The 25,042-nt window shown below is 50.3% G+C and overlaps 1 protein-coding gene across 1 annotated transcript in view; it reads right to left on the reverse strand.

Annotated features, from left to right (window-relative positions):
- The window catches only part of Tmem132d (transmembrane protein 132D), a 493,054-nt gene that overhangs the window by 68,906 nt on the left and 399,106 nt on the right, over positions 1-25,042 (reverse strand). Inside the window, exon 5 of the mRNA XM_005336333.4 lies at positions 1,697-1,840. Coding sequence (XP_005336390.2) covers positions 1,697-1,840 — 144 coding nt within the window. The remainder of the gene's footprint in view (positions 1-1,696; positions 1,841-25,042) is intronic.

Consider the following 25,042-nt stretch of genomic DNA (forward strand, 5'->3'; position numbering starts at 1 on the left):
GTGCACCCGGGAAGAAACAGGCCAACAGCAGGCACCTGAGCAGGTGGGTGGAGGCACAGCACGCAGCATCCCTGAGGTGTGCACGTGGCACTCAGGAGGGGCCAGCTGAGAGGGGGACTGAGGTAGCAGGTCGCCCACACACCTCGGGGAGAGGCCAGGCAGAGGATGGAGGGGTGCCCATCCTGTGGAGCAATGTGAAGATGGCAGCACAGCAGGAAAGAGAGACAGGAGGAGTGAGGTGGGAGTGAGGCCCAGCAGCAGGCAGCGTGCAGCCCCCGTGGGCTTAGCCTGGGCTGTGGGCACTGGGCTTCTCCTCGGAGGTGGGAGGGAAGCAGGGAGGAGATCTGAGCTGAGGAGCATCATGACTGATTTGCACTTTGCACCCTGGCTGCTGCGTTCACAGTGGCTGTGGAGAGGACACAGGTGGGCAAGGAAGGCCCAGGAGGCCAGCAAGGAGGCCATCACCTTGATCTACGGGAGATGTGGTGCCCTGGACTGGGGAAGGAGGGTTGGATCCTAGATGTATTTTAAAGCATGAACAACAGGACTTGCTGAGGGATTGAACATGAGAGAAAGAGAAATCGAGGATGAACCAGGATATTGGCCAGAGCATCTGGAAGGAGCTACCACCTCTCGACGAGAAGAAGATTCCGGAACATGTGGGTGGTAGTGGTGGATCATGGAAGGCCTCCCAGGGTCTTGCTTTTTCCTACACCCTTGACTTCTTGCCGAGCTTGTAACGACAGGATTGTGCCTCTGGTTTTGTGGTCCTAACATCTAGCCAGGGCCCAGCACCTGGTGTGGACTCAGCTTGCGTTTGCCGACTGCTTTCCAGGGGGGACAGGAGCTCCCTCCCTGGCCGCCCCCTGCCATGCAGAGAGGTGAGGTTCCTCCCGTTCAGAGGAGCGGGGCTGCCTACTGTGGGGCTGCTGGTGGGGGCCTGGCTCCCTGTGCTTTGGGGTGCTCACTCCAAGGAGGTGATACTGCTTTGGTCAGCCAGCTGGGCTCTGGACTGGGCAGTGGTAGCTCCACAAATCCATTTTCCTCTGCTGCCTGGAAGCCTGCTACAAGGTTCCCGGCAGAGCCAGACTGAGTCCCCCGCCTCATCCATCTCCCTGTGCCTTTATCTTGAATCACTTGTGCATTTAATTTAAAAAGAGAAAGGAGGCTGCGAGGAAGGAAGGGATCAATGGAATTTAAAGGAGGGGTGAGGGCCGTCCCTCCTCATCTCTCACTCTCTCGGGTAGATACTTGTGGGTTGGGCAGGGAACCGGGAACAGAGGGAGTTCCTCGTCTCCCTTGGCCAGTGTTGCAAACCAGAGCTGGGTGAAATTGCGGACTTACATCTCCATTGACTTCACTCAAATGCTCGGCTGTAAGTTCATTCTGGGCTGCGGGCCATCAGTCCAGCCCCTGGGCTCCTCCTTCCTGCCCCTTGCAGCCCTGATGCAGCCACCAAGAGGGAAGTGGTCCCTGCATCCCACCACTACACCCCCAGGGGCTGGGAAGAGACCCAAAGCACTTGGAAAACAGAAAGGGTCAGGAGGGAGCCTGGCCCAGAGGTGACCTCCAGGGCAGCCTTGATCCTGCTCTGTGTGAGGCCGGGGAGGATCCCCGGATGTGAGGGGCAGGATTCCCAGAGGTGATGGGAGGCCCCAGCGGGTGGGCCAAGCTGCTGGGACAGGGGGCAACTCGCCTTGAGCACGTCTTCATCGGACGACCTGCACTCCACCGACTCCAGCAGCCCCGTCACGGTGCCGTCCTCCTCCACGGAGACCACCTTCACGGGGACGGCCACCGTCTTCCCAGTGAGGATGGCTGTGTTGAGGATCTCCGCCTCCTGGAAGAGGAAACACAGAGCTGTCACCCTGGCTCCCGCATGGCCCAGCCCTCACCTGCGCTCGCGGCCACTGACCAGCCCTCCACCCAAGTTCAGCACTCCTGTTGCGGCACCAGCCCAGGGCCGAGGTGGCCAAGGGACCATTTCTGTCCTCCCCTGGATTTCTGCAGGGAGGACATGGCAGGGAAGGAGTGTGGAGTCAGTCAAGTTAACAGGGCAAACACTTCTCAAATCTCACCAGGCACCAGGTTTCCATGCTTTACAAAGGCCCACCCTGCAGTTATCCCAGCATCCTGTTTTATAACTAGCACAGAGAAGTTTTGTAACTTGCCCCAAACCACACAGCTAGAGAATAATGAAGGTGGAATTTGAACCCAGGAATTTGGGCTCCTGAGTGGACGCATTAGAGAGCCCATTACATATGTCTGAACTTGAACACAGAGGTTGCGACTTGAGCTCTCCACTATCAGCCAGAGGCAAGGCGAGGGGGTCCGGAGCCTAGAGACTGATGCCACCTCACACACACAGGAGTCTGACACTCCGGCTTTCTTCACTTTCTGCAGTGCTCCACACTTGGGGTCCTGGCCTCTGTCATGGCTACAGGGACACCCCCACAGGGACACACACCCTCATGTGGGCGTGCGTTTTGTCCCTGAGCTCTCCCTTCAGGGTGAGCCATGCTCAGGGCTGCCCGCTGCCCAGCTGCCTACTTTCAGAGCTGGAACACCGCGACCTCTCCCCCTGGTGCAGCCTGCCCGCTGCTGTCCAAGGCGTTGGGGCCCCTTGTCTCTCCAGGAGGCTGGGCTCCCGGGTGGCTGTCTCTGCTCCTACAGGGGGCCTGAGTGCCCAGGGCTCTTCTATGGCTCCAAAGCAAGCACTTGGCCTTCCCCTCCTCGTGGCCTGTGGATGCCCCAGGCCCTGGGGCATCCATCTCCACCTCCCTCCCCAAGACCAGGGAGTACACTCCCACCTTCTCTCACACACAGATCCAGGACCCAATGTCCCCCAAATCTCTGTACTGCCACTGCCTCCAAGCCCTTCCCCCGACGTCAGTCCCAGCTCAACGGTATCCCCAAGTGGCCTCCACCAACACACACACACAGCTGCTCTCCTGTGACTCTGCATCTGCCTGGCCCTTGTACAGTGGCCGCAGAATGTCAGCATGTAGTGTGGGCTGGCCAGGGAGCCCCAAGGGCTTAGAGCTGACCTTCTTCAAGGCTATCTGGTTAGTCTACCCCTGCTCTAGGCAGAGCTGCAGAGGCTGGGCCTGCAGAGTCCCAGGCATCCCATCTCCTGTGAACCCGAGAGCTTGTGGGGAGCAGCCTGCAGGTTGAATGGCTCATCACACTGGGCTGACATCACAGTGCCCTTCTGTCGACTTTCTGTTTCTTTTGATTTTAACTGTAAGAGACTGGGCTCCAATTGGAGCGCTCCTGAGTTTCAGAGACGGCCTCAGCTGAATATGCGTAGGCCCCCTGGCCCCTGGCCCCTGGCCCCCTGGCCCCCTGGCCCCCTGGCTCCAGGCCCCCTGGCCCCGTCCAACGCCACACTTTCTGCTTCCCCTCCTAAATTCCCAGTGTGATTTTATTTTATTTTGGGTAAAACCTGTAAAAAATGATGGGCAAACTCCAAATATAATGCTCCTTTCTGCTGCCTCTGGGAGGGGAAAGCCCCCTGTACTTTTTCCACTCCAAGAGGACAGAGTGGAAGAGGCTGGGGATCTGGCCAGCTGACTTTGTGTCCCTGCCAACACCAGGCACACCCTGAACCCAGGAGATAGGAGTGCAGATCCTACAGCACACACTCCATCCTTCCTGCCCGCAAGCCGCCATGCTCCGGGTCACTGCAGGGCTGTCTGTGTGCCCCGTGGCATTCCTGGGTCTCTGGCAACACCACAACATGACTCTGGGCTCCTGAGAGGCTATAGAACAGCATAGGAGGGATGGAGTGCATCCCTGAGGTGGGTCTGGGCCCTACAGAGAAGCCATGTGCACTTTTCTCGAGTCTAACACAGGATTGTCTAGCACAGAGAAAGAGCACCTCTCCCAATTTTGCTGGGGTAACGATGGCCCATGTCTAGTGTGGTCCCCTGGAAACAGATCCTAGGAAGAGGCCCCAGAGCAATTCATCTGAGGGGTTCGGGGAACTTCAGGAGTGGGTGGTGGGGATGTAGGAAGCAGAGGCAGCCAATTTACCACTGGCCAGGTGCTCAGTCCTGCAGTCCTGCAGAGAGTGATGTACACCATGAAATATGTTACTTTCTCTGTGTATATAAATGCACGCACCTTTCAATGCACTGAGGTCTAATAGAATTCCCCGGCAGGTAAATGTTATAAAATACTCCCCTAGGAGCACTTCCACTGCGGCTGTTTACTGGGGAGCCGAGGTATCGATTCACCAACTCCAGGAGCAGCTCAGGGATGGCCACCTGCGCCCAGCCTGCTGTGTGAGGGTGAAGCCCACGGCTCCTGTTTCAGATAACGCCGCAGATGGAGGGTGACTCTCAGAATGGGGAGGAGCTCTCTGCCCTGATGGGGGGTGGGGAGCGCCCAGGGCACCGCAGACTCTGCTTCCACACAGGGTGGAGCAGCTCATCACACAGCTGTCTTGCAGAGAGGAACCGAGTCAGAGCGTCGGCCCATTTTGTGTTAATTTCCTCATGTGTCTGGTGTCCTGGCTCTCCATGTCAAGTACCAGCACTGTCATTTATGCATGTTCACCCTTGAAACTAATTTTAAACAGAGCAGAGGGCCGGGGTTGTGGCTCGGTTATACAGCACTCGCCTAGCATGCATGAGGCACTGGGTTTGATCCTCAGCACCATATAGAAATAAAATAAAGATATTGTGTCCACCTAAAATTAAAAAAGAAATATTAAAAAAAAACTCTTCCTTAAAAAAAAAAGAGAAAAAGCATGGAGAGAGAGAAGCACATTGGAGGGACGTCTTCAGTCCTGGAGAGCTTGCTGTTCATGTTCTGCAGCTTGGGTGTCCAGTGCTCCAAGGCCCAGGTGCTGAAGGCTTGGCCCTCAGGGTGGTGCTATTGGGAGGTAGTGGGCTTTAAGAGGCAGGGCCTGGAGGGAGTCTTTAGGCCATTGGGGGTGTGTCCTGGAAGGATGTGTCCTGGAACCCTGGCTCCTTCCTCTTCCTCTTTTTGCTTCCTGGTTGTGAGATGAGCAGAGGCTTTGCTCCTTCATGTGATTCACCAAGATGTGTTGCCTCCCCACAGGCCCAGAGAAGCAGGGTCAACTCCTCGTAGACTGGAACCTCCAAACCTGGGAAGCAAAGTGGACCTTTCCTCTTCACGTGTTGATGCCCTGGGGTGTTTTGTTATAGTGACGGAAAGTGACTGACATAGTGCAGAGATGGCTAGCTGCTGTGTAGTGGCCATTCTGCTCACTTCCTGCCTGATATCTTGGCAGGAAGATGCCCAGACGTGACTTTCAGCAGCCTCTGCCTGTGACATGGTTCTGGCTTATGAGACATAAAGGAAGTCCCTTGGTGAGCTGCCAGAAACAGAAAGAAACCCAGCTGGCTCTGGAGGTTGTCTTCCCTGCTGCTATGCACTGGCACAGGGCGGGCTGGTGACAGGCTGGTGACAGCCACAGGTGACAGGGTGGGAGAGCCCAGGTCCAGTGCAGGGTAGAGGTGAGACTAGGCGCCTGTCTTGGGACTTTCTGGCTGTGAGTCCCTGCTCTGACACAGCCACTGGGTGACGCTGGGCGAGGGACCCTCTTGGTGCCTAAGCCCTGCAGCTCTAACATGAGGACAATGACAGTCTGCCTCGTAGGCTTGCCCCAGGAGTTAGCATGAGAATGGTACCTGGCACTGTCCCAAAGTTTGACACATAAATCAACGTGAATGATGACCATGTGGGTGGGCCACAAAGCTCATGTGCACTTGGACCTTGGAAGGTGACCTTGAATGGACAGAGGGTCCTTGTGGATCAAATCGGTCAAGAGGAGCTCCTACTGCATCGGCGAGGGTCTGACCCAACAACTTAGATAGGAAGCACAAGAGGCCACTCGTGGATGGAGGGCGGCCGAGGTTTGGGGCTGTAGTTGAGGAAGGTCAAGGACCGTCCACAACCAGCGGAAGCTGGAGGAGGCAGGAAGGAGCTCCGGAGGTGTCAGAGGGGGCACAGCCTTGAAGATACCTTGATTTCCAGCCTCTGTCCTCTAGACCTGCCATGGGGACATTTCTGCTAAGCCACCAAGCTGGGGAGCTTCGTTATGATGACCCTCGGGAAACTGAGGCAGAGGGCCCCGGGTGCAGGAACCTGGGCACGGGATGCCTTGTCACATGACTTGACCTATTTCCCACGGGCTCTGCAGATTCCAGGTCTTCCCACTGTCACTGCTGCTTTGTGCTTCACTGACCTACAGACACTCAACAGTCTCCCACCTCTAGCTGTAGCGACCAAAAAAGAAAGCTGTCCTTGGTCCCCACCAGGCCTGGCTCATGTGAACAAATCGGGTCACCTCACTCTTCCTACTAAGAAAGCCGCCAGAGGATTTTCTCCCTTCCTTTCCTCTCCTTTCTTCTGGCCTCCAGTGTCACCACAGCTATTCTGGAGGTGGCCTGCCATTTTGAGCCTGGGCTCTGAATTGACCTGTACATGTTAGTGTAGAAAATAAGGTCTCAAAAATGAACAAAAGAGCAGTTGTTCCTCCAGAGGTCACCTTCGAGCACCCCGCTAAGGGTGGGCAGGCATTCCCAGGAGCCAGTGAGAGGGTGCACGGCCGCTGGCCTTCTTCCTGGCCACGTGGGAAGCCTGGCCCAGCCCGCAGCCGCCTCCTGAGCCTGAGCTGCAGTTCTCATCACCCAAGTCTGCAGAGACAAAACTGAGAATGGGCGCTTTGAGGAGACGGACCTCAAGTGACCTGGCATAGGCAACTGTGCTCGGAGGAGGTATGCCAAGGGGCGCTTTCCAGAGGGGGTGCTGGAGAGCCCCTGGAGAGTGGGGTCAGCCCTGAACAAGCAGAACTTTAGTTCTGAATTGAGAAGAATTTTCCCGCAACTTATTTTGGCATGTTTTAAGGAGAGCAGTGCTTCTTAGAGAGAGAAAGCCTATGGATGTTCCTTCGGGAAACTTCCCTCTCCTTACGTAAGGCCTGCTGGGACACTGGCTGAGCGCTAGGCAGGCGTGTGGGACCCTCTCCGTATGAGTTTTGCTCCAGGGTAGTGGAGCAGAGTGGACAGTGGGAGCATCTCCTTTGGCCCCGAGCAGTCTGCAGATACCCTGGGACCCACTCTGGCTCTTCCTGGTCCCTGCTTTCCTGGGCCTGCTGGTCGGCTCCCTCCCTCATTCCCTGGAGCGCCCACCCGCATCCTTCCAATAAGCGCCTTTTTCAGAAACTTAACGGGACTCGGTTTCTTTGGCTTGCAAAGTACCCTAATTAGTGAAGCTGACCTGGAGTGTAATTGGACAAAGGCGAGTGGTTGGTGAGGTTCCCTCCAAGCTCTCATTGAGATGCAGACGTTGTACTCCTTAACCATGTTCAATCTCAGTTCTTGCTTAACAATTATCAGTCTCATTGTTGAACTTGCAAATTGAATGTTGCCTTTGTTTGAATTCCTGGGACCAGGGCTGTGAAGCAGTGAGTCCATGTGCAGGGGACCGGGGAGGGAGTGAGCAGTGGGGACAGGGCAGGGGGAAGGCCAGGGCCAGGGTGTGTGTCACAGTGGCCCCTGCAGGCTCCATTCTGCAGAACCGTCTGACCAATGCTTCAGCTTCTACTCCTGAGCTGTGGGTCCCCAGGTCTGTAAGCGCCACACTTGGGCACAACTTCCAGTATGCCAGGGAAGTCCAGGAGCACGTGTGGATGGTTATGTGGAGTGACCTGAGGTGGGGATAGGTCTTCGCTCTCAGGAGTGTCCAGCAGGAAGGAGGCTGAGGGGGTTGACAGACCAGAGACCTGGGCTCCAGAAACATGATGCCATCTACCGTGCAGACAGACACATTCCCCAAGAGAGCAAGGCATTGGGCAAGTGTGTTTTGGAAAAGAAACCCACCTGGGAACTCTCATTTGCATGCCGGCATGTGGCTGGCATTTAGAGGAATCACACAGCAGGGCTCAGAAGCAAAGCTCTCCTTGCTGCCTGAAGCCAGTAGGGCAGGCTGGCTCTCCTGAGGAGCCCACACCTCCTGCTTCAGGGAATCAGGAGGAACGTGCTGCTTCTGACCCTGCAGGCCTCAGAGGTGGGCTGCACTCTCCCTGACCCAGGCCCACGATGTCCACCTGACGCTGTCTGGGAAGCCAGACTATAGGCTTTGGGGACACAGTTGAGATCTGACTACGCTTTGAAGCTTTTTGATTTTCTTCTGATGCTTTGGCTACATCTTCCTGCTTTCTTGTTTATGAAAACAAACACAAAAGAAATAACAAATAAACAGTAAATAAAACATGCCTCTGTTTCTCGCCATGTTTGCCCACCCTTCAAAAGGTCTTGGAAGCAGCGTGGAGTTTCAAGACATGCAGGATTGAAGGATCTAGTTGCAGACTACAGAATCCACTCCGGCTTGTTTCAGCAGAAAGGGATATATCAGGGAAAACCCACGGGGCTGAGGACACAGATTCCAGCCAAGGCTCATGTTGGAACCACAGAGCGGGCCTGCTGTGGACCTGCTGAGTCTGTCAGACCTGCAGAGCTTACGGATCAGACCGATGGTTCTAGAACCTCATTGTCTCTCTGGCGCCTGAGCCAGGAAAGCGCAGGCTTCCCTGGGTGGAAGCTAAATATGGCGCAGGTGCATCCAGTGGACGGGGTCAGCCACCGTGCCACACCTTCACGGATTCCACTCCTTCTCAGGGAAAATGGAGCAAAGTGGATTCTGGAACTTTCCCAGGAAAGAGGAGCTTTGTGCAGTGGGGGCTGTCGTGAGGAATCCTGGGCAGTAGCCAACAGTAGTTTCCCTCCACACATATGCTTCTGCCTGGGGTTAAGTACAGAAAGCCATGTTCTTTTAAGTCTATTAATTCTCTGACATCAAAATTGGGTAATATTGGAATTATTCACCCTCTACGCTCAACCCTACCTCCCAACACCATGAAGCCATGGAAACATAAAGAGTTTTTGTCCGCAGAAGAATAAACTCTAGGACACTAAATATGACAGGGACACAAAAGTGAGAACTTAGGTTTCTTGGGAAAATAAATACGCTACTTGGCTTAAGAAAGTTGCCTAGATCATACAAGAAAGGGTTTTCTCCTCCTATCATGGATAAATTATTCACAGATCCTATACTAAAATAAAAAACTAAAACAAAAAGCAGCATGTGATATGACAGCTACTGAAGTTCAGAAGCAAAGTCTGGCCACAACCCTGGCCCTCTGAAGGTACCAGGAAGGGAGGCCAGCTCTTGGTGACCTCCTGCAAATATGCCACTCAGCCCTCCACGCTTCCCAGGTCTATGCAGTCAGGTAGAGTCGGGTGGCTCTTGTAGCCAATCAAATGTGGGGGTTGTGTTGTTTCTTCTGGGTTGAGGCCGTAAAGCTTTCCCACTCAATTGCCCCTCCAGTCTCAATAGCCGCCCCCTGGTGACTGAGAAACCTGGTTGGTCCAGGTGGGGCCAGATGGCCCCATCAGCCTGGGTACCTGAGTCACCATGTGGAGGGCACTCCCCATGGGCCGGCCTAGGGCGGGCGGCAGGAGCAGCAGTACAGCGTCTCTCATCACACGTCAACGTGGCGGAGAGATTCTCGTCACGGCCACGTGAGTCAACACACCTCAATGAGCACATGACCCTGTCCAGCTTCAGAAAGACACACATGCAGTGAACTCTTACGAGCCCCCAGCCTGGCTGGATTGCTCAGGTACCTCCACATGCTGGGTGGCTGGCCCTTCTGGTTGGCTACCCTGACTTCGTGTCTGGAGACCTGGCGTCCCCTGGTGTCCCCTGGCGTCCCCTGCAGGGCCTTCACTCACTGTGGTGCTTTCTCAGGTCTTCATTTCCCAGCAGAGGTCGATGACGCACCTGCCACCTGCTCTTGCCCTGAGTGTCTGGCCACGTGCTGTTTCTCCACTCTCCCGCTATGCAGAGGCTGCCCGATGAGTTGGTGGACAGCACACTGGACAGAGGCACTGGTGGCCAACCAGGAAAATCTCCACCTCTGAGCAATCTCGCCACACCACCATAAACACCCTGGGCATCTCTTTTGACAAACAGAAACCACGGGGCAGTTTGGCCCCTGTGTCCCATGCAGAAATGTGCACGGCTCTGCTGCTTAAAGTCCATCAGCACCTGGGCCTGGTGGCCTACAGCGGGGGCAGCTGTTGCCTTTCACAGTCACACTGGAATCACAAAATAAGCTCCTCCCACCTGAGGGAAACCACCAGACCTCACCCCTGGCAGGGTCAGTTCACGCACCTTCCACTTGGGCTGGCTGCTCCCGCCCCCGGAGTACAACCATGGGGCTTTTCTGTCCTTTTAAAAAATGAAAAAATGCAAATATAACCATGTCACCAAGGTTGCCTGTGCTTGTTGCTGAAACACTACATTTGCCAAGGAGTCTCCACCAGAGGCCACAGAGGGCAGCCTTTCCCCAGGCCCATTCTCCATCCCTCGGTCACCTGCTTAGGTTCTCCTGGCATGAGGGTGGCATCCGGCTCTGTGGACACTTTAGCACCTCTGGTGTGGGGGGGCCTTCCCTGATGCCTCCGATTTCCTCTCCTTCCTCAACATGCGTGTTCTGGGTTAGCTTCCTCTGCTGGTTATATTTACAATTTCAAGGAAACTCTTCTAATCAGGAGACCATGTCACCAGAAAGACAAATGCTACATGGCCTCATGGACACGTGGGGTCTAATGAAGAACTCCCAGCAGGAAGGAGAAGGTGGCTGTGGGTGCTGGGGGCTGGGAGATGGGGGATTTGGGTCAAAGGGCCCAAACTTGTAGCGGTGAGATGGAAGTTCCAGGAATCTAGTGAGCAGGCTGGGGGTGTAGTTAGTAAGAATGTCCGAAACAGACTGCATGCTAGAACCTTGTAAAGAGAGTAGATGCTCTCACTTCTAAAATGCATGAGGTGATGTGCGTGTTAATTAGCGTGATAGTGGCAATCATTTCACTGTATAATCAAAACACCACGTTGGACACTTTAAATAAAATCTCTATTTGTCAATTATACCTCAATAAAACTGGGGGGAGGAGACAACATCTTGATCCCTGAGAAGCCAGAGTGCCTGCCTCTCAGGGGTGCCTGGGAGCCCAGCCTAGTGAGCGTGAGCCCTGGAGGCACACACGCTAGTGAAGTCAGCCGGGCCAAAGGGCGTCTCACTCTCATCCTGAGAGTAGGTGACACCCAGCACGCCCAGTCTGTGTCAGCCTGCAGGCTCCGGCTGCAGCACCTGCCTTCAGCCCCCAGCTTTAACCCCTCCTGGCCACAGGATTTCGCAATTCCTGCCTCTCAGTGTCCTGGTCTGGGAAGCAGGTTTCAAACAGTAGCTGAGCCCCAAGGCCTGGTGAGAGCACTGGCATTGGTGATTTTTCAGTAGGGTTGGGTATTATTAGTAGTATCATAATGCAGGCAATGACTTATATGGATTCAATCTGTTCTTGGCTAGAGGAAGAGGCAGGAGGGGAGAGAAGGAGGCGGGGAGAGGGAGAGACGGGGAGCAACTGCAGCGCCCTCTCTGAACTCACGGAGGCACAGCCCAGGCCCTGTGGCTCCCAGCATGAGCACCCTTCTGCAGGAGAGCACCCCTGGGGTTGTGGACACGCCCACCCCACACACTGTGCCCCCAGCACAGGCAACAAGGGCACCCAGTGTGGGATTCAGGAGCACCGATCCTCCACACCAGAGGGAAGCTCGGAGTCTGGAGCCTCAGACTGTGTTCACAGCTGGCCTGAGGGACTTTCAAGGGTGATGTTGACTGCGTGTTAGGTAGGCATCAAGAGCTCGCAGTGGAACCCAATCTCTGCAGAGGACTGGGCTCTGCTGTCCTGTACGGTAAGCACTAGTTTCAGGGGCAGTGGGAGCTCCTGGCAAAAACAGCTACAGGAAAACTAAGCAGGAGCTCCTGGCCACCTCCACGTCCTGCAGATCCACCTCAGGTCTGTCTCTGGACAGAGCCACGGGGACCCAGGTGGGCAGGGGGACTGCAACATTCTCATAAGATTTGTCCGTGATGATGACCTGTGTCAAGGGATCCAACTCTATTCTCACCCTAGGCCTGGAGGTGGTGACAGTCACCTGGTGGGCAGGATGGCATCCAGATCCACAGTGGGCAAGTTTCAGCTCCAGCAACCACTGACTTTAGAACAGGGTGCCCATATCTTAATTCCTCCAGAGGAGCCGAGAATCACTGTTTCAGGGGGAATTGCTGACTTGACCTTTAGCCTGCCTTTCATGAGAGCCAAGGGAAGGCTGAACAGAGAGCTTCATGGGTCTGGCTGACCTCTGGGGGTCAGCTAGCCAGTCTCCCTGGGAGCCAAGGCTCCTCTGTCCCTCAGTTGGAGGGCAGTGAATTTTCGCCTGGTCGTCTGCGCTTGGCAAGAGGAGTATTTTCCCAGGACCCAGCCCTTCCTGTGGCTCACTGTCAGCCTCTGCTCTCTGGGAATAAGGTTTCTTTATCCTGTGGTGCTCGAGGAAATCTCAGTGTCACAAAAGCACGTATTGGTTTTGCATAACTAATTTCAAATCTTACTTAGCATCTAGCATCAGAATTAAGAAGCTAAGTGACAGCTGTTTAATTAACTCCTTAAGCTGATTAGATGGCATTACTGAAATCCCCTCAAGAAGGAATCTCGAGCTGCGGGCGAGCCTGCCTGCTGCTTCTGCTTGGATTTAGAAAGATGCTCCACCGCTAGGCCACACCCTCCCAAGGGCCTTGAGGACAGGGCCAGTGTGGCCTCTTGTTTATTGCATTAGCTGGGAGGAAGTTGCAAAGTGGTAGTGAGAAGAACTTTAGTTCTTCGAGGAAGACAGGCTGGGCTTAGCCCAGCCCATGGCACCCAGGGGCCTCCTCAAGAGGCTCTGCATTGTGTACACAAATCCCCGCATGGCGTATTATATCAGGAAAGGGGCTCGGATTAACCTTCACCCCCCCACATAATGGTTGCATAGCCTCCTTCCCACTAATAAGACAAAGGCACATTAAGGAGTGTAAGACTTTAAGCCAATTTCATCCTTGAGATTTCTGTTTTCAATTGGAATTTCCAAAGAGGAGGGGAAATCTCAATATTTGCCTCATCTTAAATGTGAGACTGAGGCTGGCTAGACATCCCGAGAGAGCTGTGCTGGAGAAAGCGCAGGGGGATGGGGTTTCTTCCCTGTTAGTCTTCAGGCGGCTGCATGGGGCGTGGGAATGTCAAAAAGGAAGGCGTGGTGTGGACTGCACCAGAGGCCACGATTTCAGAAACCCAACATAATTTTAGTTTTTAGCCGGTGTTTCCAGGGGCGGAGGTGAGCTAAGTGACACCCACAGATTTGGGGGCTGATTTTGTGTGCTAAAAACTTCAGCTTTACACTCAAAATGTAGAGGGTTTCTGTTCTTGGTCTCTTTGGGAGACAGCTTTATTGAGATGGTTCATATCTTACACAATTCACTCATGTAAAATATGTGGTCCATTAGTTTTTAACATGTTCAGCTACCTACAGCCTCACCCCAGTTAATTACAGAGACTTTCCCCACCTTTTTATCTTGTAAAGAAATTCAGTAGCCTGGAGCCACGTGGCACCCAACAGCCTCCGTCCCAGATGGCCACTGGTCACATGTCCGCACCTTGTGTGCCCTGCATCCTGCCATTCGGGGGCCTCTGTGCCTGGCTTGCTTCATGCTGCACAGGGCACCAGCTTCAGGTGTGCCCAGTCTGTATGGGTGCCTCTTTCCTTCATGGGGCATGGTGATCCTCACGGCTGGACTCGAGTGCCTTCCATGGAGGGAACGGCTTCTTCCCCTGCTGATGAAATCGGAGTTTATAACCCAAGCAACTGAGCTACAGACTGAACACAGCCCATGGATATGTCTTGCTTGGAATAAATGGATTCAATTCCTCTTCAGTGGATCACCACATTTAAAAACTAGGAAATGGGCAAAAACCTAGGTTCCTGGTTTGTTTTCAGAGAAGCATTCTAGGGCAGGAGTCAGTTGGGGGCACAGCAGTCTTTCTGCACTGCTTGGAGGTCCAGTCCCCTCTGAATAGAGGGCGGAGTCCAGATTCTGCAGGAGTTTTCTGGTGTAGAGGCTTCTGGATTGGTGGTGCCTAGGATGAGCAGCAAGCAAACTGTCTGATACCAACGGCTAAAGTCCAGAGGAATCCCCGAGGCCCGGGGTTAGCTTGTTTTGTAACCTTGGTTTCTCAAAGCAGGGTGCACTGCATGTGCTGGAAGCTCTCAATCTAGAGGGTCGCTGGCTTCGCTGAGAAGCCTGAGGATCCGACAGGATGCGCCGGGAGCTCGGCATACATTACAGACTGACAACCGCGGGTGTCCTCCACGCTGCTCCCGAGAAACTTCATTCACAGCCTCCCAGCAGCGGCGCTGGGAGACGCGCGACACGAATGTTTAACCAGGTCTGTTGATAGACCTCGTCTGATGGCATGAAGTGCTACTCTTTGAAACTAGGTGAAGTTTTGCCTGTAGCCTTTAACTAAATGGGCTCTGATCCCTCGTCTATCCCTACAGAAAGATGCATGTCAAATTGTCAAAGGCGGCAGAATTCTCCGTGGGCGGAGAGAAGCCTATCAGCTTCACGGTACATGAAACTAAGGAATTAATTCGATTGATACGGAAGGGACTGAGAAAATTAATAAACATCAAAGGGCTGCCCCGGACCCGTGGAAGTAAACGGGTGGTCCTCCAAGAGGGTTTCCTGTAGAGTCTCTGTCCTTTTCTGACCTGTGACTCCCAGGGGTGTCAGCAAGACCTCCAGGGGGGTCGGCCATCCCTGCACTGATGGGTGGGCTGGCTGAGCCTAGTCTGGAAGTCCTTTCCAGAGTGGCCTGAACACACCCCTCGCCTGACAAGCCTTCACTGTTTGTAAAATGTAAAAATGAATTGAATGTCCTCGGCCCACACTAACGGGAATAGGACGGGTGCCGTGAGGATCACTCTGGGAGGCAGAGCGAGATCACTCTGGGTTTTTAAGCTGGTCACAGTCACCCATGCACTGATCAGGCCTGAGATGCTGACCAAGGGTCACCTTCCCAGTCTCCAGCAGGGGTGGCCTTTGGGAGGAACAAGCTCAATATTTTTCGCTGCTCCCCAGCCTTGACCATCACGTTGCTCCATTCCCATTGCCATAGGCCCTCTGAAGACACCAGGTGGCCCGAAGGCCCTAAGGAACACGGGGCCCCTCTCTGATGTGAAGCTCTGTTGTCAGTGGACAGAAGCTCTGGCCCCCCTGTAACCTGCCAAGCAAACACCCTGACAGTGAGCTAGATCCTCAGCTGTTTTTATTTTATTTTGAGAATGGGTCTCACTAAGTTGCCCAGGCTGGCCTCAAAGTTGTAGTCCTCTAGCCTCAGCCTCCTGAGTGGCTGGGATCACAGGAGTGAGCCACCCGTGCCCAGCTTCAAGACACATCCCATACCCAGTCTTCTGTCGGTGTGCCTGGCTGAGAAGATGGTACTGATAGCCAGCTGGTTGCTCAGACCCACATCAGGAGCCATGCTGCTCATCCTGCCTCGTCCTTCAGTACTCCCAAGTGCTCTGGTCTGCATGGTGAGCCTGCTGCTCCCTGTTCCCAGTGTACACACCAGCAAGCAGTCCCCAGGATGTGCAGCCGGGGCTGTGAGAGAGCCCGGAATCCTCCACCACGTCAGCATGTGCTGTGGTATTTGGCACTCTCAGGAGCACCCATTTCTCCTATTAATTTGCTGCTCACCTGGACACCAAAACACCATCCAGAAGGTAAGTCTTTCCTGGTGTCCAGCACCAAGCCCAGAGCTGAGCTGGGAGGCCCACACAGCGCTCCTGGCCCGCCAGGCCTTCGCACACCTCTCATTCTGCTCCAGGCTGTCCAAGCCAGTGCCAGTCCATGCTGAGGTCCTTCTTACTCAGTTTCCGTGTTCAACAGATTCTTTGCATTATGCTTATTTTCTCATTGAGATTTTGGTCCTTGTTGGAAGCTAGATATAGTTGGTGGGTCCTGGAAGCTAGTTCTAGGTCTTCACATCTCTCTGCTGGAACTGGGGGGTTTTGTCACACTTACGAAGCTCGAGATGACATGACAGCCACGGTTTACAGGGCCAGACTTCACGTCCTTTCCAAGGAAGGACAGGGGCTATTTGTCACTTGCTGGGAGACCCTCTTCTCCTGATTTGTGTCCCATCATTATTTATTTGTTTATTTTACTTAATTAAATCAGACTTTGGCAGGAGCATTGCAGCCACGTGCAACCACGGAGGCAGCAGCCATGTTCAGCTGGTGGCAGATGAGTGGCAATGAGCCCAAGGTCACAGTTCAGTTCCCCCTGGCTGCATGTTGCTCAGATTCAGCAGGCTGAGTTGGGGACCCTAGCTCCTTCCAACAGCCTAATGATCACCTAAGAAAGCATGGACATTGCAGAGCTGAATGATGCTTGTCTTTGAGGTCCTGGACCCCTGCAGAGTGATTCTCAAGCCAGACTGGGACTCTGGCTCACATGGAGGTATGACACCATGTCAGTGCCCTTGTTCAGACCCAGTGTGGCAGAACCTATGGGAAGGGGGATGCGGGCATTGGTAATTTGTTATATCTCGGTGCAGTTCTGGAAGCTCTTACATCCTATCTCTTTATGGGATGCATTGAGTTATAACATACACTTCCTGGTATGTTGGAGACTCAGAAAGTAGCAGGGTGGCAAAAGCAAAGTGGACTTCAGAAACCCACACCGTTAATGTGTCCTGATGGATCCTATTTCCGAGCGTCAGAGAATTCAAATTAAAAAAGGAAAGTCCATAGATTTTACAAACCACATTATTGGAGTGAGCATCCTCGGCAAAACAGAAATAAAATCTCACTGGATGTAAAAGTAAGATATCACTTTCAAATCAGATCTCTTAATAAGGATTGCAAAGATTTTTTTTTTCCTCTGCCACGGAATCGGATATGTGCAGAAACAGAGATTTTGAAATTTAGAACTCCTGGAAGTGACAGGACATGACTTTAGGAGCTGAATCAGCTGGAGGACTTATAGACAGGTTTGCAGGATGGGGTGCGGCTCCATGGTAGAGCACTGGCCCAGCCTGCAAAGGGCCTTGGGGGAAAAGAACTGCAGAAAAATAAGAAATAAACAGCATGACTTCTATCCTGCAGTGCAGGAAGGGTGCTCAGAAACCAAAGAATGGAAATTAAAGTAAGGGAGCGGGCATGTGGAATGTGCTGCTTGGTCATTTGCAAACCCAGTGTGGGTTGAAAGGGTGGAAGCTGAGAAGCCATTATGGAGAGACGTGACCCGTCTTGTCACATATTCTTAGAGCAACATGCAAGTCAGGGCTGCCCAACCTTTCTCCTGAGGCTCTGCAGCAACTACTAAAAAGTTAATCTTTTCAGACTGGTTCCAGGAGAATTTATGTTAATGCCCGCTCTGTGCTCCAGAAAATAAATCTGGACTTGACTTTGGCTTTCAAATCTTGTGCCTCCCCAAAGTTGCATTTCTCCAAAATCTGACTTATGATGACCTGCAGACTTGTTCTCACCAGCCCTAAATACAGTACCAAGATATATATATATATTGTTTTTGGTGAACATCTTTCCCCAAATAAAGTGCATTTCCTACTTTGTCTAAATCTCTTTAAAATATTATAAGCACACAGAATCATAAATCCATAAAGAAGATCAACAATAATGACATGCATGTTAATTGGGTAGATTTTTACAAACTGATAGAAATGTAAGTACTATCATTGTGGAGACCATAGTGATGGTTATTCACAAAGGCAATCTAAGCGAGTGAAATCCATTATCTTAAAAGTATTTCGATAAGGATAAATCTATGCAAAAAGGACTATATATCTCATATGCAGTTGTTAAACTCCATTAAACATGCTTAATAATTAGTTGGCCAAGGAATCTCATCAGATGTACATTAAATGTGTATTTAAGCCATATTTGAGATACTTCATTAAGAGCAGCAGGGTGAGCTTTATGGCCTAATTTTAATAAAAATTCCAATCAACTAAAAACTTGAATTTATGTCACTCTCCTCCATCTTTGAGAAGACACTGGAGAATTGTCCTCCCACCCCAAAAAGACCAGCCCCTGCGTGTTATGCATTTCACGACTGTTTTATTTAGGGTTTTATTTACATGCAATAAGTTTACCCATTTATAATGTATAGCTCAATGAGATTTGTTAAATTCATACAATTGGGAAAATATCACCAGTGCCCAGTTTTAGAATATGCCCTCACCCCACAGAGCCGCCCTCAGATGCAACCGAGGCTTCTGCACTCCAGTTTTTCATTTTCTGAAAATTTCACATCTATGCGATCATACAATATATAGCCTTTTATGACAGTCTGCTTCCCTGAGCATAATGGTTTTGAGAGTGACCTCTGTTGTATCAGTAGTCTTTTATTTGCTGAGCAATATTTCATTTGTGGATATATCACGATTTGATTTTGCATTCAATCTCTTAAAAGACATTGGGCTGTTTCATTTGGGGCTATTTTAAACCATGTTGATTTGAATACTCATCTATGTGGCTTTGTATGGATTTACATCTCCACTTCTTTCAGAGAGTGAAATTTCTGGGTCCTATGGATGTTGGTGGAACTTTCAGTCCCGTCAGCTGTGAGGCATGGAGGTGCATCTGGAATGATTCTTTGGCTCAATATTGCCTTGAGTATCTGGGGTCTTTGTGGTTCCACATGAATTCTAGGATTACTTTGAGTACTCCTATGAAAAGACCATTGAAATTTTGTTAGTGATTGCATTGAATCTGTAGATGCCTGTGGGCATTATGGACATTTTAACAATGCTAACAGCTTCGATCCATGAACATGGGCTACCTTTGTATTTATTTGTGTCACCTTCAATTCTTTTATCAGTGCCTTAGATTTTACAGTGCGAGGATTTTTTACCTGGTTAAGTTTATTCCAAAATATTTTACTGGTTTTCATGCTATGGTAAATAAGATTGTTTTCCTTCTTAATCTTTGAGATTTTTCATAGTTTGTTTATAGAAATGCAACTGATTTTTGTATATTGGTTTCTATCCTGTGATATTAGTGAATTTATTACTTCTAGCTGTCTTTTGGTGGCGTCTTTTTGCAAACAGAGACAATTTTACTTCTTTCTTTTTGTTTTGGATGTCCTGTCTTGCTCCTTATCTCAGAGGAAAACTTTTAGCTTGCCACAATTGAGTATGTGCTTAGTTGTGGATTTAGTTTGCTGGTCTTAGGGTTTGCTACACACACACACACACACACACACACACACACACACACACACATACACACACGTTTGTAAAATAAAACCAATCCTACTTAAAGTGCATAATTTAAAAGTTATAAGTCTATACCTGTATATAACCATCAGTATGATCTGTATACTAAACACATTCATTGATTTTAAAATTTTCCTGTGACCCTTAGTAATTTAACATTTCGTATTTCCCTGCTGATCTTCTCTCAGTCATCATAGTCTGCATTTTCTAGATATTTATATACAGAGAATAATTTATGATTCACTGTTTCTGGATTCTTTATTTTTAACATAATTGTTTTGAAACTCCCCCATCTTTTTGTGCATTTCAATACTTCATTCCTTTTTATTGCTGGGTAGTATTCCATTTGGAGAACCAGCCTTGCATCCCTGAGTTGATTCTCACTTGAACATGGTGAATACCTTTTAACCTGTTATTGGATTCTGTTTAAGAGGATTTTGTGGAAGATTTTTGCATCCAGGTTCATCAAGGTCATTGATTTAAAAATGTATTTTTAATTAAATACATATAGCATAGAACTCACCATATTAATCTTTTAATATACAGCTTCTTTTTCCCTTTCTTTCTAATTCCTGGTGACCGGCATTCTACCTTCTGCTGTCATCATTTTAACTATGCTAGGCCCTTTGTGTAAGTGGAAATGTGCAGTGGTGTGTGTGTGTGTGTGCGTGTGTGTGTGTGTGTGTGTGTGTGTGTGTGAGAGAGAGAGAGAGAGAGAGAGAGAGAGAGAGAGAGAGGGAGAGAGAAGGAGGAACTTATTTCCTGTAGCATAAGATCTACTTCATGTACCTGAGTCCATCCATATCCATCCATATTGAAGTGATATCTACATTTCCTTTTTTTTTTTTGAAGGCCATACACTATTCCACTTTATGCATTTACCACATTTTGCTCATCCACTCGGGTTGCTTCCACCTTCTGGCTGATTTGCATGATATTCCTATGGATAGAAGTATCTTGAAGACCTTGTTTTAGCTCTTGGATAAGCAGCCAGGAGTGGGCTGCTGGATCACGAGCCACTCTGTCTTCATTACTTGATGAGCCCCCACACGGCTTTCCACAGCCGCCATTCAATCCTCCATTCCCACCAAGGTCATCTGCTTTCTCCAGTTTCTCCACATCCTTACCAACACTTCTCAAACTTTTCTGTTTCCATGGGGCCACTGAGACGGGTGTAGAGGGACATTCTTGTGGTTGTAGTTTGTGCTTCCCCAGTGATCAGTGAAGTTGAGTATCTTGTTACCTACTTCCTGGCTGTATTTCAGCTCTTTCTTGGGACAATGCCTATCCAATTTCTTTGCCCATTTTTAAAATTGATTTTTTTTATAGTTGAGTGGTAATTATAGGAGTTGTTTATATATTTTGGATATTGATACAGGCTTGGTTAATTTTATGTCTCTAAGAAATTCTTGCCAAATGCAATGCCATGAAGCTTTTCTCTTGTTTTCTTCTAAGTCTTGTATAGTTTTAGATCCTATTTAGATCCTTAAGCCACATCAACTTTCATCTGCATATGGCATAATATGATGGTCCAATTCCATTCTTTAGCATATAAATACCTGGTTTTTACAATGACGTTTGTTTGTACAATATTTTTGATTTTTTTTCAGTTTTATATTTGTTTTCTTAGAGTAAATCCTCCTTCCTGCTCTTAAGTAGAAGTCTAGATCTTTCTGGGGAATTCTCTCAGTGAAAATGCCTTCCTACAACTATACCAATCTATAGACTAGTAAGAGGCTAGTTCCAAACCTGTTTCTGTTGGCTTGATTATTGTGTGTTTTAACATAAGGCATAAAGTTTGAGGTCAGAGGTTGCACGGTTGTTTATGGGGGTACAATTCACCATAGTCACGTTGTTGACATCCCAGGTGCTTGTCAATAGATGAATGAGTAAAGAAAATGTGACACACACACACACACACACACACACACACACACACAGAGCAGAGTTTTATTTAACCATAAAGAAGAATGAACTTCTGTTATTTGCAGGAAAACTGTGGAGCTGGGGAGCACTGTTAAGTGAAATAAGCCCAACTCAGAAAACTATGGCTGAGCCCTGTGTTTTGTCTCATGTGTGGAAAGCTAGAGAGGACAAAGGAATTAAAAGTGCTGGGCTTTCATGAAATAGAAGGGAGACTAGTAGAGTAGAGGAAGGAAACCCGGCAGAGGGAGGAGAGGACGTACCAGGAAAACAATACTGGCCAAGTTACGTTATGTGCACGTATGAATGTGTCACGATGAATTCCTTCACTATCTATGACCATAATGCACCCAATAAAACTCAATTTAAAAAGCGGAGGCAAGGTTAGTGAACTCGGCACGTCTTTAGGAACCAGTTGCTGTTCTTCTTGATCTCTGTCCTCTTCACTATCTCACTCAACTTCTGGACCCCATGGTCACAAGATGGCGGCTGGGGTTCCTGATGCTTATCTTCGCAGAGCCACACACAAAAAATGAAAACTCCAGGGATATCTCCTCCTTCCACCTGACCTTTGTTGAGAGGAAATTATCCTACGATGGCACCATTGTGTACATTACAACGTGTGCCCCTCCACATAGACACAGTGTCCACAGGGCCAGTAGAGCTGGGCAGGACCTGCACCTCTTTGTACACTCAGATACTTCCTAATTTCCTCTTCCTGGAGGAGGCAGCCTCCTAACAGGACTCCCTCCAGACCTCACCACCCTATGTGGCTGTCCAGGACCTTTCCCAGGAGTTTCCAAAATTCCCGCTGAGGTCCCATTAGTCAGGAGAGGGTCAAAGTCCCAGCTCCTTCTGCAACACACCAAGGACAGACAGGATGACAACCGGGCAGGCCCCAGCTCTTGTCATCACTCGAGCAGAGTTTATCAACTGTCCCTGCTCACCCTGTACCCAGTGTGGACCCAGGAAGAAAATCCGAATCCAGGGTCAGGCCCCAGTCCCAGCTGGTTCTCAGGTGCCACCTGGCTCAGGCACTGGCTCTGTAACCGGAGAAGCCCCTGGATTTCAGACCTGGCCACACACTGGAGCCCCCTGAGGAACCCAATGACGACTGGGCCTTCTGTTCTGTCTGCTGGTTCTGATGGCGGTGGTCCAGGGGCCCCTGGACACTGGCATCTTAGGACTCTCTGGGTGATTGTAAAGTGCAGCTGGGTTGGGTAGGGCCTGGCTGTGGTCAAGCTGTGCTCCCACAGGGAGAGTCAAGCCCAACCCCAAGGCCTGACCGTGACCTTCCTCCGAACAGCCTCTGTGCAGAGGTCAGCCAGTTAAGATCCTAATCCAGTGACTGGTGTCCTTGTCAAGACACAGAGACTTGGAGACAGACAGAGACAGGGAGAATGTTGTACAACCGCAGCCGCAAAGAGTGGAGAGGTCCCTTCATGCCCGGGACTGCTGGCTGGGAAAAGGCAAAGAAATACCAGTTGTCCCCAGAGGTTTGGGGATCAGAGCCAGGTCCTGCTGGCACCTTGGTTTTAGACATTACTTCTGAAAATGCAAGAGGAAAAACAATGTGTTGTTTCAAGCCATCCAGGTTTGTGGGGATTGGCTACTGCCCCCTCTCAGATATGGATGCCTTGGGCTCAGGACAGTTGTGATGTTAGTCCCTGGGTCTGGGCCTAGATTTTCTGATCATCTCCCGTGCAATATATGAGCCAAAGCAGTCTTCCCTTAGCAAAGCAAGTCAATCCAAGGGCTGTCAAGTTGTCAGTCATTGACATTTGCCTCCAAGACCAAATAGAGCGCCATTTTCTTGCTTTAGGGATAAAAGATGAACCTGGTTGATGGAAGACCATTTAGGAAATTTGTGTAAACATAAAGAAGAAGCAGAGTTGAGCGGGGATCCCAGTACACAGACACAACCACGGTTAAAATTGCACTCGGCATACTCTGGGTCTTTTACACCTGTGTGGTGTGTGTGTTTGATGGATAAACTGACTCCCTGCTTTCCTTCTGGGTCACCATGGATACCTCCCACTTCCCATCCTAGTGATAATTGAAGTTTGTGCAGTGCTAGTCCTGAGTTGCCGTAAATTGGTTTGAATTCCCCCCCCGGGGGGCAAGAGTTATGATACAGACAGTGACACTACTTCAAAGACAGACTGAGTGGCTGGAATGCAGTTGAGTTCTCAGAACTCAGTAGAATGAATAAGAAATTCAGAATTGGCCCCCAAAGCTAATGTGTCAACTCAGACCGGGTATTGTTCCCAGACTCTAATACCACGCAGCCGAAGCATGAGGGGGTTCGTAGGGTCAGCTTGCAGGATGATTTCTTTGTGTGTGTGTGTGTGACTTAAAAACCCTCAAAAAGCTTTGTGATTTGGAATACAAAATCCACCTGTGTCATGGTTATCTTTTCACAGATATTTTCCCTACCAACCACGACTCTTCAAGTTCAAGGTGCTGCAACGTGTTTACCTTTGCCCATGCTGCGCGGTTCTAAGGTAGTCGACATACCTGCCCGTCCAAGGGGGTGATGGTCTACAGCCAGCTGGGCCCAACCATTTTGCTTTCATTTTTTGTCTTGGAGAAAGACAACACCTTCTATCCACGAGTTCAGTGCCCGCTTAGCAGGGTGCTTCCTATGTCCTTGACCTTCCTCTCCATCCAGAGTCTGGTGACGCCTCCCTTCCCAGGAGAAGGCCCCTTCCCCTTCGCTGGGCCAGCCCTTCTGGGCAGCCCGGGTTGCGGTGGCTCTCCTGCAGAGCACGGCCCACAGATAGCATTTTATGTTTATTTGCGTGATTATTTGATTCAGATATGTGCTCCCTGAAGGTGGGAGAACTGTGTTTTGTTTATGTCTTATTTTTATTTTAGTAAAGCACGTGGAGAAGAGTAGATGGCCCAAATTATTTTCCAAATGGAAGGCACAGACGAGGGCTCATAATTGCAAAATGAATGCTTGAAATAGAGACCAAACTCCATTTAAGCAGCCCCCCCACCCCAGCCTTACTGTCAAGACTCCTACAACAGATTCCCTGAAGACTGGCCCACTGAGCCTGGACTTTTGGCAAAGGACCATGAGTGATGACCGTTCCAAGAGTCCACCAGTGAACATGCCATTCCAAAATGGCGTTCGGCCTGTTTCTCTGGACTCCAGGAGGATGTGGTTTATGGCTTCTCCCACTGACCACTTCTGCAGCCCTCTTCCTTCTGCCTAATAAAGTTACTTTCCCAACAAAGAGTCGCATTCCAGAAGCATATTACTCGTGGTTAAATATTTATGTACGCAGAGTGTAAAGAACGCTTGTACATGGGATGGATAGCGCCAAGGCGGGGGTGACCATTTTGATGTCTTCTCATACTTTTTGCTTTAAAGCCTATTTCCTTTGATGGTTATAGATCCACACCAACTTCCTTTAGGTTAGGGTTTGTTGAGTATGTGATTTTCCAACCTTTTATTTCCGTTTTTTCTCGTGTCCCTATTTTTCAGGTTATTTTTTCCTGACAATAGGGGTCTGCGGACTGCAGAACTCACCGTCCACTGGTTGTCCTCCCTGTATATTTGAATTCATTTCTTTTGAGCTTTATGTGCTTTGCTTTCTGTTTGCCGGGGCTTTCAGAGCTCCTTTTACTCCTCTTCCCTGGCTGTTGATGAACCACTCCTCCCTTCTCTCAGCTTCCCTTTCTCTTCTGTCTTTAGAAGCTATAACTGCTCCCCCTCTTTTCGGAAATGGTTTTAGAGATTTTCTTTTTAAGGACCAGCTCCTAGATCATTTAATTATTACTGGGTGTGACAGGTGTCAGGATCTGGGATTATGAAGAAGAACCACACGGCACACTTGAAGATGCTCCAGGCCAGCCAGAGGCAGGGTTTCCAAACCAGGGTCTGCATCCCAGCAGGGCCACCC

The sequence above is a fragment of the Ictidomys tridecemlineatus genome, chromosome 2 (genome assembly GCF_052094955.1).
Source record: "Ictidomys tridecemlineatus isolate mIctTri1 chromosome 2, mIctTri1.hap1, whole genome shotgun sequence".
Classification (NCBI taxonomy): domain Eukaryota; kingdom Metazoa; phylum Chordata; class Mammalia; order Rodentia; family Sciuridae; genus Ictidomys; species Ictidomys tridecemlineatus.